This window comes from Physeter macrocephalus, chromosome 11 (genome assembly GCF_002837175.3).
Source record: "Physeter macrocephalus isolate SW-GA chromosome 11, ASM283717v5, whole genome shotgun sequence".
In the NCBI taxonomy this organism is placed as follows: domain Eukaryota; kingdom Metazoa; phylum Chordata; class Mammalia; order Artiodactyla; family Physeteridae; genus Physeter; species Physeter macrocephalus.
In genome coordinates, this window is record NC_041224.1 from 96,751,559 (window position 1) to 96,765,391 (window position 13,833).

General features: G+C 44.0%; 1 protein-coding gene across 3 annotated transcripts in view; it reads right to left on the minus strand.

The window, feature by feature from the left end:
* The window catches only part of MAPKBP1 (mitogen-activated protein kinase binding protein 1), a 52,505-nt gene extending 42,285 nt beyond the window's left edge, over positions 1-10,220 (minus strand). For 2 of the 3 annotated variants that reach the window (XM_007115325.4, XM_007115324.4), the window contains exons 1-2: positions 10,124-10,220; positions 9,353-9,575 (exon numbers count right to left, since the gene is read on the minus strand). In XM_007115325.4, the coding sequence (XP_007115387.1) occupies positions 9,353-9,469 (117 nt within the window). In that variant the 5' untranslated portion in view covers positions 9,470-9,575; positions 10,124-10,220. Of the gene's footprint in view, positions 1-9,352; positions 10,095-10,123 lie in introns of those variants that run through there. The other variant, XM_055088301.1, reaches the window with a different exon arrangement.
* Between the last annotated feature and the right edge of the window lie 3,613 nt (positions 10,221-13,833).

Sequence of the window (13,833 nt, forward strand, 5' to 3'; positions counted from 1 at the left end):
CCGCGGAGCGGCTGGGCCCGTGAGCCATGGCCGCTGAGCCTGCGCGTCCGGAGCCTGTGCTCCGCAACGGGAGAGGCCACAACAGAGGGAGGCCCGCATACCACAAAAAAAAAAAAAAAAAAAAAAAAAAAAGCTGCACAGGGAGGATGATTCAGTGCTGGAACAGAAGAGGTTGAACCTGCAAAAAAGGACTTCTCACAAATGGAAACTTGAAGGAATAAAATCTTGCCAGCAAATTAGAAGAAAATTCCTGGATATTCTAGAAATCTGTGGACCCTGATAATATTAGCAACCCCTTAATAGCTGTAAACTTATTTAGATCTTGCAATGTGCTTTCACATTCATTAAATCTCATTGAATCCTCACAACAGCCCTGGGAGAAAGCCATCAGTATTCCAATTTTACAAATGAGAGAGAATCCAGTTCCCTCAGAAGTGAGGAAGCTGTCCCACCAGCCCCCACCACACACACACACACACACACACACACACACACACACACACACCACCAGCATGGCTACTTAAAGTATGGCCCAAGGAAGAGCAGCATGGACGTCACTTGGGAGCCTGGTAGTAATGCAGAGTCTCGGGGTGGGTCTGAATCTCAATCTGCATTTTAACAGGACCACTGGCCTCTTGCCCCCACCCACTAATCTGTCTACACCTCAACTCAGAGAAGCCCTGTTCAACAGCCAACTATGAAGGAAAGTCTCTACCACAGCTGCTGTGGAGGCCTCAAGTGGGAGACCAAAGCAGCCTGGGGAAGGAAGGACAGCATAAGGAGAAAGGGCATGTTCAGAAAAGTCAGCAGCAGGTTATTACGTCGTACGAAAACCATCAGGGTGTGCAAAGATACTGTGCTTTGCCAAATAGAAGCTGACCAATAGTGTCAGGGTACCAGAGGCAAGCCTGCAGCCTGCCCCTTGCATGTTTAGTCCTGACAAGCAGCTGCTTGCTTTTCTCTAGGCAGTAGCTGAGTGATGGCAAGAGTCAAGATTTCTGAGCATGCTCCGAGCTCCTCCCCCAGGATCACAAACTAGCTTGGGGCTTCCTCTCCTCAGGACTAACTGGGGCAGCTGCAGGAAAGCATGCATTAAGATCCCATGCTTTTGTACCCATAATGTTATCACTGTTGCCTATTTGAGGAAATAAATCAAAATAATACAAGTTTGAGATCAGGTGAGGCAAGGCACTTGCTCAAGGAACTTAGCAACCCCAGAGCCCACCCAGCCAAACAGAGTCAGGTGGGCAAATGACCTCATTTCCATGTTCACTGAGCCCCAACTGTCATCATCCAGGTCAGCCCTGGCACAGGGTATTTTAGATCCAGCTTTTTTCACAGAAAACAGGCATTTCAACTCAGCGACTCTCCACAGCTTCAAAGATAAGGTCAGTTGTGCGTAGGGACAGCCACAGAGGTAACAAAGAGGTGGAGAATGGGGATGAAGAAGGAGAGATTTGGGGTAGGTGGCACTAACAAGCAGTCAGGAGTGTGAGCTACACAATCAACCGCCAACTAAGAGCAGAACAGTTTAAAGCCTCATGATACCCACACACAAAAACGACAGAGGCATCTGTTGGTCTCCACTTCACTCCCCCACCTCACTCCAACCCTAAGAGAGAAGCAGCAACTGCTTGTGGCTTATGGTCATCTGGAACCACACAGCTGTGCCCTGTCAACTTGACATTCACGTACCCACAGAATCACGAGCTGTACAGTTCCTAACGGTACCATAGAATGAGAAGTTGGGATACAGTTCACGAAATCTGGAGTTGGGAGTGGGAAGAGAAGCAAGGATGCAAGGGACAAGGGTTACTGAATGATGGTTCTAAAATAACATTCTAAGAAGTTCATTAAATTAACTTTTATGGGGAATGTTGCGGGAAAAGTATATTTTTTAAGGTACTGCCCTTTTCCAAGCTGATCGCAGATGTGACTCCCGGCTATAGCAATACTGGGCATACTTCTGTGCTCAGTGTCATGTTTTGCACGTGAAGACTCCCTGGGAAGAGTACAGGATAAAGATTAAGACCAAGCTTTGGAGTTAAGACAGCCAAGATTTGAATCCCAGCTCAGTCATCTACTGGCTATATAACCACCTCTCTGAGCAACAGTTTCCTCATTTACGAAATGGGGATAGTAATAGTACTTACAGTAGGGTGGTGTGAAACTTAAATGATATAATATACGTACATACTTAAGCACAGTACACAGCAAAAAACTCAATAAATGTTAGCCATTATTACCACTACAAATATTATTATTTCTAGTATTATTATTGTAAGATAAAGACAGGAAGCACTGACAACAAAGGCTGGAAAGGGGTGGTTCCAATAAGCATACTACCTGGAAATGCTGAATAGCACAAATCTATAATGGATAGAGAAGAAGAAACTTGAAAAGAACAAATAGTCAAGATCAAGTCCTTGAGTATTTTAATTTTTAACAATAAAATCATCTTAATTACATAAGACAAAAATCTCATCTCACCTTAATGACACCATTAGCATCACATCCTTCAGAAACGTGGCAGTGTTCTATTTCTTGACTTGGGTGGTGGTTACATGAGCAATCATTTTATAATTATTCATAATACAAGGTTATATTATTATATTTCATAAACTTTTCAATGTCTGTTATATTTCACAATTTTTTTAAGTTTCGTGTTTTTTTTTTTTTTTTTTGTGGTATGCGGGTCCGGACGCGCAGGCTCAGCGGCCATGGCTCACGGGCCCAGCCGCTCCGCGGCACGTGGGATCCTCCCAGACCGGGGCGCGAACCCGGTTCCCCTGCATCGGCAGGCGGACGCGCAACCACCGCGCCACCAGGGAAGCCCCTAAGTTTCGTTTTTAAGTGCAAGCACCTTTAATGGGTCAGCTGAACTCACGGGGAAATGATCAGAAGCACCACTAAAGGTACAAAGAAAGCAAAGACAAAGGAGAGGTATGACAGGAAGTCAGAAACTTAGTGAGCTCAGCACAAGTGAGAAGCAATGTTCAAACCCAGAAGAACCTGAGGAATTCCTTCTCAGGATTCCTCCAAAAGAGAATGTGACAAAGTGGGGAAAAAAAAAACAAAATAAAACGCCATGTGGTCTCACAAAGTGTTGTTCCAAGATCTTCTACTACATTTAAATCTCAACTATGAATGAAGGGGCAGGGAAGGGAAAGTATCTTTAGCTCCATTCCAGGTTTAGGGGGGGAGATAAAGTATATAAATTTAAAAATCTAACCTAAAAAGAGATTGTTTTATAGACTAGGGAAGCAACACACAGAGCATTACAAACATTCTCTGTGATAAAATGAGAGAGGGTGGAATTCACTCCCTAGAAGTCTAAGAGGAGACATCCATAATATGAACTCATTCTTCTGTAAGCGTCCTTCAAAACCAGAGGAAAATGCTGTGGCCAATTAAGAAGCACTGTGAACTTGCTGATACAACAGTTAGCAGGAAGGAAACCAAGATTTGGAAAATCTGAACAACCAAAAATACCAACCCTAAAGATCTACACTGCCCAATCTGTCTGCCACTTTATTTCTTGCCCTCCCGCTACCCCCCATTTTTTAAAAAGAGGTAACAGAAGTTAAAGTAAAATCCACGATGTGGATTTGATTCAGTAAACTTCCAAACAGGTGGGCAGCTCTCACTCCACACCTCTACTAAGAACTGATGTGAAAGAAAGCTGACAGAAACCTGGCCCTGTCCTGCATTAAACAACAGAGCCCAGAGGAGAGGCTTAGCTTGTAGCAGTGGGAATGTGATTCATAATATAACAAATCCTACTGAAAACACTGTAGCTTTTTTCCCTACCAACAGAGCAGTCTGGATGTGAAGTAAAAACCAACAGATACTCTGAGAACAACAGTGGGACAGACCATGTTCCCAGAGAAGCTTAGTCTGAATAAACATAGTCCCAAATTTCAAGCCCTAGACTGTTTTCCAAACAAAGAGGCAGTGATAACAGCCACAAGTCCAACTTGAGACTCAGAGGGTTGACAGAGAGGTTATAGAGGTCAGGCTGAAGCCTCATTTCTATGAATGTTTTTTCATTAGTCAAGAAATGAAAACACACGGATAACAAACGGGAGAGAGAAGTGAAGTCAGAGAAATACCAATGGCCCCAAAGACAGTCAAAATACTAGCAAGAAAGAAGACAGTGACTCAAACAGATCCAACAGGGGAAACTTGCCCTAAATTACAAGCTGACAGAGGGAAAAGAAACTTGGAAAGCAGCAGTATTGTTAGACTCCGAAATAAGTGAGGCCAAATAGATGAGGGGAGGCTTTGCAAGACAACTTAAAGCCTGAAGAGGCTGGGCTATTTTAGACAGCAAAGCAAGAGGTGTTGGGCTGCAGAGAGAAGAATCCTCTCTCTCTAGTAAGACTTACTTTGAAGGTTGAGGGCAGCTGCAGGCACCAGAAGGAAAAGGAAATGGAGATCAAAGGAACAAGACCAGAACACCTCACACTTTTCCCTGTACACCACCTGTTCTGAGGAGCTCAAGCCACTTCACAAGCCTTAACTGAAGACTATATCATAGACAGAAAACTCAACAAGAACTTGCCCAAGTTCACTCACAAAGACAGGTGAGGGGCAGGGCTGCTGGCCACAGAGGCCTCTACTCTCAGTCATCTATTCTAGGTGGGGAGCCCAGAGAGTATGTATTAAACACTAAAAACTCTTGGTTGCTTTGAGTCCCAAGGGCAGTGGGTAGTGGAATAGTGACAAAAAAACTGGCTAGGACTCAGGGATATTATCATAAAGTTTTCCTATTTCTGCCCCCAAGGGAAATTCCTGCTGATCTAAGTAAGGCAATGACCAGCTCCTTACATCTTACCCTACAACAGGGCACTTCTCTCAGATCTATCCCTGATACAGCAGTTTAACAGAGCAATCAGTCCAAAGATACAATGGAGATTAAGAAAACTACTCAAGGAGAAGAGTATACTTACTGGGCTAGCTTTATATATTCTCAAGAAGCCTCAATGAGGACTTGGGTATGAAGCCAACAGATTTCAGGGTGGGCTGAAACCAGCAGTGGGCTTCTGGTGGAACTTAATATATACACAACTAACAAACTCTACCCCCAGAGGTTCTGATTCCATATAGATAGGATGGGGCCCAGGAATGCGTATTTTTTTAAAAGTTGCACAGGTATTCTGATGTCTTACTGCCCTCCTGACCTCTCCCCCAAGTTGAGCGCCATCAAGCTAGAGCCAGCCAGTGATCCATAAATGCTTTGAAAAAAGGATTTCCCTGGTGGCACAGTGGTTAAGAATCTGCCAATGCAGGGGACACAGGTTCGAGCCCTGGTCCAGGAAGATCCCACATGCGGCGGAGCAAATAAGCCCACGCGCCACGACTACTGAGCCTGTGCTCTAGAGCCCATGAGTCACAGCTACTGAAACCTGCACGCCTAGAGCCCGTGCTCTGCAACACGAGAAGCCACCACAATGAGAAGCCCATGCACCGAAGAGTAGCCCCGGCTCGCCACAGCTAGAGAAAGCCCGTGTGCAGCAACGAAGACCCAACGCAGCCAAAAATAAATAAGTAAATAAATAAATTTATATTAAAAAATGAATATGACTCCTCACTGCCAAATGGGCATAATAAAGAGTCTCAATACTAATACCTGGGCTCAAACACTAATCCAAAGCTGAAATTAGATTACTGCCAGTTTTTTCTTCTCTATGAAACTCACCTACACAAATTCTTCTTACAGCCACATACTAAAAGGCTCAAAGCTCTACCATACAATCAGGCCGGAGAAACACTGGGAGAAGAAATGGTGTGGGGGATGATATGAATTAGACTTATATTCATAAAAACTGAGAACTAGAAGAAAGTTGCAGTCACCTTGCCCATTGTTTCCAAAGGGATAATATATAACTCGGATTGTATTAATGGCTATTAATAAGGAAGAAGATTTCAAAACCTCCCTCACTCACTTTTTCAAAACCTAACAACCCTCCAGCACAGGCAATCCTTTTGTATCCCTAATTTAAATCTTGCCTGCTTGGCTTCAGTCCATTTCTGTCCTTTGTTAAAATGAAAAACAATCCAGCTCCTTCCACATAAAAATCTTTCAGAAACTTTAAGAAAAGAGGGGGAGGGTTAGCCACCAAGAGCACACACATTTGCTTATTAAGGAAAACACAGTTCAACTGAGATGAGAGAAAGAACTGACAATTGCACAGTATTTGAAGTTGAAGAGTGTTTACAACTGATAACTTTGAGTTACACTTCATCAAGACTCAGCAGATCTGGCATAAAACCTCAAATTACTCTTTTCCAATTCTATTACACTGCAGAGACTTCCTTCCCTCCCTTGGAGAAAGTTAAATACAAATCTCAGCTCTCATCTACTCTCTCTCATAACTTAAATCCCCATCTCTACTGGCTCTCACTTTGGCTTTTAACCATATTTTAACCATATTTTTAACTAGGTCTCTCCTGAATTAAAAAGCCTTTAATGAACACTACTTTCCTTTCTCTCTAATGCCCTTCACACCTAAATAGGCTACATCTCTATTTCTTTTTTTCACATTTTATTCTTCCTAATTTTGATTTCTCTTCTAAAGAGGTCACAAACTCCTCCTGATCATTTTTGCTACTCTTCTGGAATTTCAAGTTTATCCCCACTATATTTGACATCTTTAAATTGTTCTCATTCATTTATTCATTTAGTATTTAGTGCATTCCTTACACTGTACTACACAGTGTAGTGTAAAGGAAATAAAGAACATGGCCCTGACCTTAGGAAATGAAGACATACATAAAAGAACAATTAGAGATTGGTTCCAAGGTAGTAGGGCTAGTGAGAGAAGGCCCTGTGGCTCCAGTAAATATAGAGTTGGATCTAAAAATAAGTGGAGAATTTGGTGAAAAGCCTACTTTAGACAGCAGGAACAGTTATGATTCAAAGCAGCAGGCCATATGAGGTAAGAGCTGCAGAAAGGCCCTCTGTCGCTTCCTTTTTTGTCCCCACCCCACACAAAAGGCATATGTCTTTTGGTCTTCAAATTTTGTTTTAGAGTTATTTATCCATGAAGCACAAGCTCTCTGACTGTTACCACAGCTACCACATATTAGAGCAGCTCACAAAGCCTTGTACACCAGGTCTTAATGTTGGTTACCACAAGGCAGGCTTTTAGAATCATCTCAGGTAGAGTCTTCAGTAAGGAGTGTGGGGAGTCAGGCATCTGCAAGGTCCGAGGCACACAAAGGCAACTACTACTTTGGGTGCTAAAGATATGCACCAGCACTCTTGCTCTGTCAGACTGTTCAAGAGTCATTCAACTTCAGCTAAGTATTTCCTTCATTCACAGCTTTAGGACAAACAAAGCCATTTAAAGCAGTCTGAAGCACTGAATTCCTGTTTGAAGCAGGGATGTTTAATGGTGATGCCAAGGATTCCCTTTTTCACTGTTTTCCTTGAGAGCTTCTCCTCTTCTCTTGCCTCAGGACTCACAGTTCAAGCATCCCTTCCTCTGTTAAGTTTTTTTCTAATCCCCCTAAGCTGATTTTGGTTCCCTTCCCTGTGCTGCCATTAACACCTTTATACATACTTCTAGGACAGCACTTACCACACCATGTTGTAATTATTTGTTTACATGTCTGATGAGCCACAAGCTCTTTGATGGCAAGGATATAATGTTTTATTCATTGCTGATTCTACACATAATAGGCACACAATAAATGTTTGTAGAATGCATTAATGATGAACAACATGGTAAATTTTAAAGAATGGTAACCGTACCATCCAGATTCCAGACCAAAATTACAATAAGTATTAATACTGAAGACTAAACTCCCATCATACATTTCTATTACCTATACCATTCTTGGTCAGAAAAAGAGGCCAAAGATACAAGAAGATGGCTCTAATAGTGCTGGTCATTGCCAAGTTACCAGCCAAGAATACCAGAGCTTACAGTACGACCAAAATTACAATAAGTATTAATACTGAAGACTAAACTCCCATCATACATTTCTATTACCTATACCATTCTTGGTCAGAAAAAGAGGCCAAAGATACAAGAAGATGGCTCTAATAGTGCTGGTCATTGCCAAGTTACCAGCCAAGAATACCAGTACTAAGTACTAAGAATGATCCAACACAACAAATGAGTGAACGGAGCCAAATCTAAGACGGTGTCTATGTTTCAGGCTCATTCTCCTGCCTCTGGAGACTATGAACAATGATTAATAAGAGCCCTCGGAAAAGTCACTATCTCCACAGCCATGGAACCTTGTGCCCAATTTTGATTCCTGTTGAATGAAATATACAGCAAAGGTGTTCACCTTCTGACCAAATCCAAGTAAGGTTTTGCTAAGGGACAGGGATCTGAGTTAAGCCCTCCCAGAACTCTGCCATGCTGTACATTAGCATTCTAAATCATTCCTCATTGGGTTTACTCATCTCTTAAGAGATACAGGCAAGGCAACAAAATGCTGCTGTCTCAAATGCCTCTCCCTGTAGCAATCCTGCACTACACAAGGCTACTGTGTTTACAGGCTGCTTATAAGACACAAAAGCCTAATCTGATCCTGTGGGAACAAGGCCCCAGGTTCCCTCAGGGATTAAATAAATTAGTCTACTTTTGTATTCCCAAACTTGTGGGGCTCTACAAAGTTGAAGAAGCATAAACACCTACACCCAGACATGGAGGGGATGGAAAGGGACTTGGTCTCTGAGGAACTTCTGAAGCAGGGTGGGATACAGTGAATGAGATAAGCAATGTTCAAGGGCAAACCAGAATTGCTTGGCTAGCAGATATTTGGCCCCTTGCATGTTACCATTCCTAAAAAGCCAAGAAACTCCAGTTAAATTAATTCAGGTCTCTTGAATAGATAAGTAACAGGGAAGAGCATTTACCTCGCCGATTTGACACCAGGGAAGAGCATTTACCTAGCCAATTCCTCTAACTAGGTGTTTTAGCATATTTCTTTCTGCTACCACTGTCTTACATAACCCCAGCTGTGACACTAACACTTGCGGCTACATTAGTGGCAGCTTAGTCCTTCACAAGATATGAGGTCCCACTACCCTCTTCCAAGAAGGAAAACTGAGTCACAGCATATCAACTGGCTTCCCCAAGCACAGATTTAATTTGTAGTGAGGCCACAAATGAACCCGGGTTGCCTTCATGTTCTTCCCTTTTCATAGATGAATCTCAGCATGCTCATCCCTGCTTGCTCATTGCTTTCTTGAGGGGCAGAGATGGGCACACTTGGTCCTTTAGAGCCAAAGTGAGCTTCCAGTTCTCCTCTTTCCCAAGGTAATGTAAGAGGGACATGGAGCAGAGGAGGGTAGGGGAGGAAAGAGGTGGCTCCCAATACTAGGACTCACCTTGGAGCTGAGGTCCTCTCGCCGGTTTCCTGCCTTACTCCTGCGTAATTTGATGGATGGGGATCGCAGAAGGTTCTTGATCCGGCTGGTAATGGTTGACCCTTCCACAGCCATCATAATGAGGAGCCCCCCGGGACACTTCCTGGCGCAATCTTAGGACTTGTCTCAACAGCGGCACTGCTTTCCCACTCCACAGGGCCTTCCAGTATGCCCTCTCACTGACCTGAGATGGCAGAAGCCACCTTACCTTCCGCCTAGCCGTGTCTGCAGCTCTTATCTCTAGGTACTGCCCTCTCCCTTCGCCTCATCCCCACCTTCAAGCCCAGTGCAGTTTCTTACAACGCCTGAAGGACAGACTCATGTAAAGGGGGGCTAAAAAGCCTGAGCTGCGAAGAAACGCCAGGGCCACACCTGCCAGAGGCGTTCAACTGAAAGGATGGGATGGGCCCTAGAAGGGCTAGTGGCCGGTCTGATTCCCGTTAATTCCCAACTGTTCTCATGGCATCTGCAGTGTCCAAAGAAGGAGGCCGCCGAGGCCACCGAGGAGTCCCACGGGGTCCTTGAGCACCTGCGCTAGCGGCCGCAGGGACACTCAGCGTGGCGGGGCTCGCTGTGGCCCTGCAACCCGTTCTGCCACGGGAGCCTCCCTCCCCCACCCACGACCCTCCTGAGCTCGCTCTCGGCCAGCCGCAGGAGCCCTAAACCTTTCACTTTCCGCTCCCTCAGAAGCCCCTGCTACTCGCCAGCGCCCCCACTCGGGCCCAGCCTCACCAGCCCCGGGCCGCGTGGGCCGCCCGGCTCGCAGCGCCCTCAGGCATCGCGCTCAGCGATTTCAGCTCCGCGGCGGCAGCTGCAGCAACAGCTATGGTGGCACGAGCGGCTCAAAACGCGAACTACCGCCTGGGCTCAGCTACGAGCTGGGTAGGAGGAGCGGAGGCGAGGGGGAGCGGTCTCTACGCCAAGAGGGCGTTCCCAGAGTGGACGAGTACTGCTTATAGGGGCGGAGCCAATGAAAGGGTCTAGGAAGTAGAGGACAGGGGACTTGCGAACCAAGGATTTCGCACAATGCAGTCGCGAGTATGGTTCCTAGAAGAAAGTCGGCAGAACACGGCTTCAGAACTGAGAAAACCAACCCTTTTATGGTATTATCAGGCCCGGTCCCCCAGATAAGTGCACTTCCCAGAGCCCCAACAAAACGGTAACCACGCCCCCAGGGTGCTACGGTTGGCATTTGATAGACCCGAGGGACCAGAGCTGAAACTAACCCCTAGCTCAGAATTACAAGACTGGGGTACAGCCATAAGGTCTGTTCCCAAGCGCTGGGATTTAAAACGGATATAATAGTTTCTGCTCGCCGCCTGTCCGGCGCGTTGACCTACGTGGAAATGACTCCTGAGTAACTCTTTCGAGCGCTGAGAAGTGTATTGAACTAGGCAACCTGATTGGCCGTGATGGAAGAAAGGGGAGGGAGCTTAGGCGGGAAGGGAGGCGGGGTGTCAGGTCAATATGCCTATGGATCTGTTTCATGGATTCCTTAGCCTCCAATGTTCCATTGTGTTCTCATCCAGTTAACCAGGACTTTGTTGCTCCAGATATTTTCCATGTTCCTGTCAAAATTTACTCGTGAAACATTTTCCCTAGTACAGTTACTTCGGCGAGATTACTGCCAAGCTTGCTGTCACTAGATTCCGTGGTATAGTTTTTCTAACTCATGGGTGGGGTGTATGGGATGGCAGAGCATGCACAGAAATACCTTTACATATTATTTCATACGTGTTTCAGCCTAAGATTATTTTCTAGGAGCCTTTCTGCCTCATTGCTATTTAGAGAAATTACCTTACAAAAAGGTTAACCTATGCCAAAACACTTGGGCTCCAGAGAAATAGTACAGATACATCTCTCATCTGACCCAGACAGATCCTTGGAACCCCTGGGGGAGATGACCTGTTAGCAACAGGGAAGGACTCCTAAACCCATTGCTGTGAGTGGGTCTTGTACAGCCAAGTGGCAAAACAGGTATATTCTTGTGTGTATTGCAGTAGGTATTAAAAATGAGAACTGTAAAGCTAACAAGTTGACACAAAGATCAGGGAAGTCACCTCCTGGGAAGACCAACTGGTAATAGCTACCAGATGCATGAAGCTTCCTTCCCTTCAACCATGTGTGGCAGACATAATGAAATATAAAATGGGATTTTCACATTTTCTAATCTGGAGAAGGAGCCAAGGGTCATTAGCCACAACAGTAAGAAACAGGGGGTTGGTTCCTTCAACTCCTTGCTAGTCTGTGATTTTACCTCCATTGGAGGGAGGCAGGGGGGAGAAGGAACCAATATAACACTGTTAATAAAGGGTGCCACCTGGTGTCCTTACTTGTGTGCTGCATTCCCTAGCAACTGCCATCTCCACCCACTAGAGTTGTCCCTAATTCTCTCCAGATAATTTTTGTGTCCACTAGTGGCTTTCTCACTTACATAAGCACTCATGGCCAGGAAATGGGTTTACAGAATGTCACTGGTCATTTCCTGTACAAAGCTACCTTGGTTTATCCTCTTAGAGAAAATGTTCCCCAAATTACTCCCATCTGAAGCTGAAATTGCAGAGACAATACAAGCTCCTGCTTTCATTGTCGAAGATGATCTAGGTGAAAAACAACTGAGAACAGTGTAATTAAGAGATTTCTTAAGTCTAGAATCTGAATACTTCCAGTATAGGATCAAAATCACGTATTTTTAATTCTTCACAATTTAGTCCAACCTTCACCATCTAGGATACATAGCATGTAGCCTTTTAAGTGCCAATATGGGAATACGCTGTAAGATGAGAAAATAATAATCCCAGGTCCAATGTGAACAGGATTATTCCCTTTTATCCAAATTAAATAATTGCTATCCCACCCTCCAAAATGCAGCTGACCCTTACATACGTATTTCACTGTTCGTGTGCTATTTCACTTTTTATTCTGCTTGTCTATGTCCTCAATATGTATACATGGTTGTCAGATTCTAAAATTGTAGATGTCTAGGAAAAGTGTATACCATTGTCTGTTTTCATGATGCTCATTATATAAGATTTTTAAATTCACCCTAGACTTAACATACAAATAAGTGCAATTATAAGATCCTGGAAAACTAACAGGCTAGAGTAAACATTTTCTCATCAATTCAAATATTTATTGAGCACCTTTACATGCAAGGCACTGTGGGACAGCTGAGACCAGTGTTCGCAGTTGGAAACAGGATGGATCTCAAAACAATGCTTCCAATACTGCCTTCCTATTTAACAAAATCTAACAGCAGAGTTTACAATGATAGAATTTAGTAGAGTTTAGATTTGTCTCAAAATTTCCAACTCATCCCATGGTTTAGCCTTCTCACCCTCCATACATACCTCCATCACTATCACTCAACACTTAACATATCTTTGTAGAGCAGTTCGGTCATATTTAATATACTACAATTATGCCTCAGTTCAAAAGTTGTATATATCAAATTATTTCCCTCTAACTTAATTTCAAAAACACATTTTTGGCTGTTTTTTTTCTCCAAATGGCAGTAAGTCTATTTTCTCTGCATCCAGCAATTCATGTTCATGTAAAATTTCATTAGAGATAATACAATAACATGAAGTACTGATGCCCTTACAAACATTTTCTTAAAAATCAACAATTCTGTGCAAGAAATCTATTCTGATTCTTGGTTATAAAAGTATCTGAGGGCTTCCCTGGTGGCGCAGTGGTTGAGAGTCCGCCTGCCGATGCAGGGGGCGCGGGTTCGTGCCCCAGTCCGGGAAGATCCCACATGCCACGGAGCGGCTAGGCCCGTGAGCCATGGCTGCTGAGCCTGCGCGTCCGGAGCCTGTGCTCCGCAACGGGAGAGGCCACAACAGTGAGAGGCCCGCGTACGGCAAAAAAAAAAAAAAAAAGTATCCGAAAATGTTCCTACTCTGTGCCTCTGTGCATTTTTTTTAATCTCCTGGGAGTGAGGAATAAGGGTCATCATTTTTCAGACCCATCTTCAAAGTGCATTTACCTCTCAATTCACCTGATATCATTCCATTTCAATATCTCAACTAGTATAATTAGGGGAAAAAAACTATACTACTAAACCCTGCTCCAAATAATATATGGATTGTCTGCCTTACTTCCATGTTCAAAACATTTTTCAACTTGTTATAGAAAGGCCTGTTGTTAAGTATTTCATCATAATTCTGGGGAAAAAAATTACACACATGAAGTTTATATAACTGGATTGATCTGTTAGTGACTCTAGAGTAGTTCAATGTCTAAAAGGACTCCTTTAATAAAAAATTTTTGTAAACTGTGATACTAGTTAACATATAGCTTGCTTTAAGAACATCTATTGTCCTTAGCCACTAAGACTATGTTTATGTCCTGTTATTCACCAGGGGAACAGGTATGTTACACCCTGAACACACTGGTACTATGAGGCTAGCCATTCTTCACTGTAGAATGACTCAAGC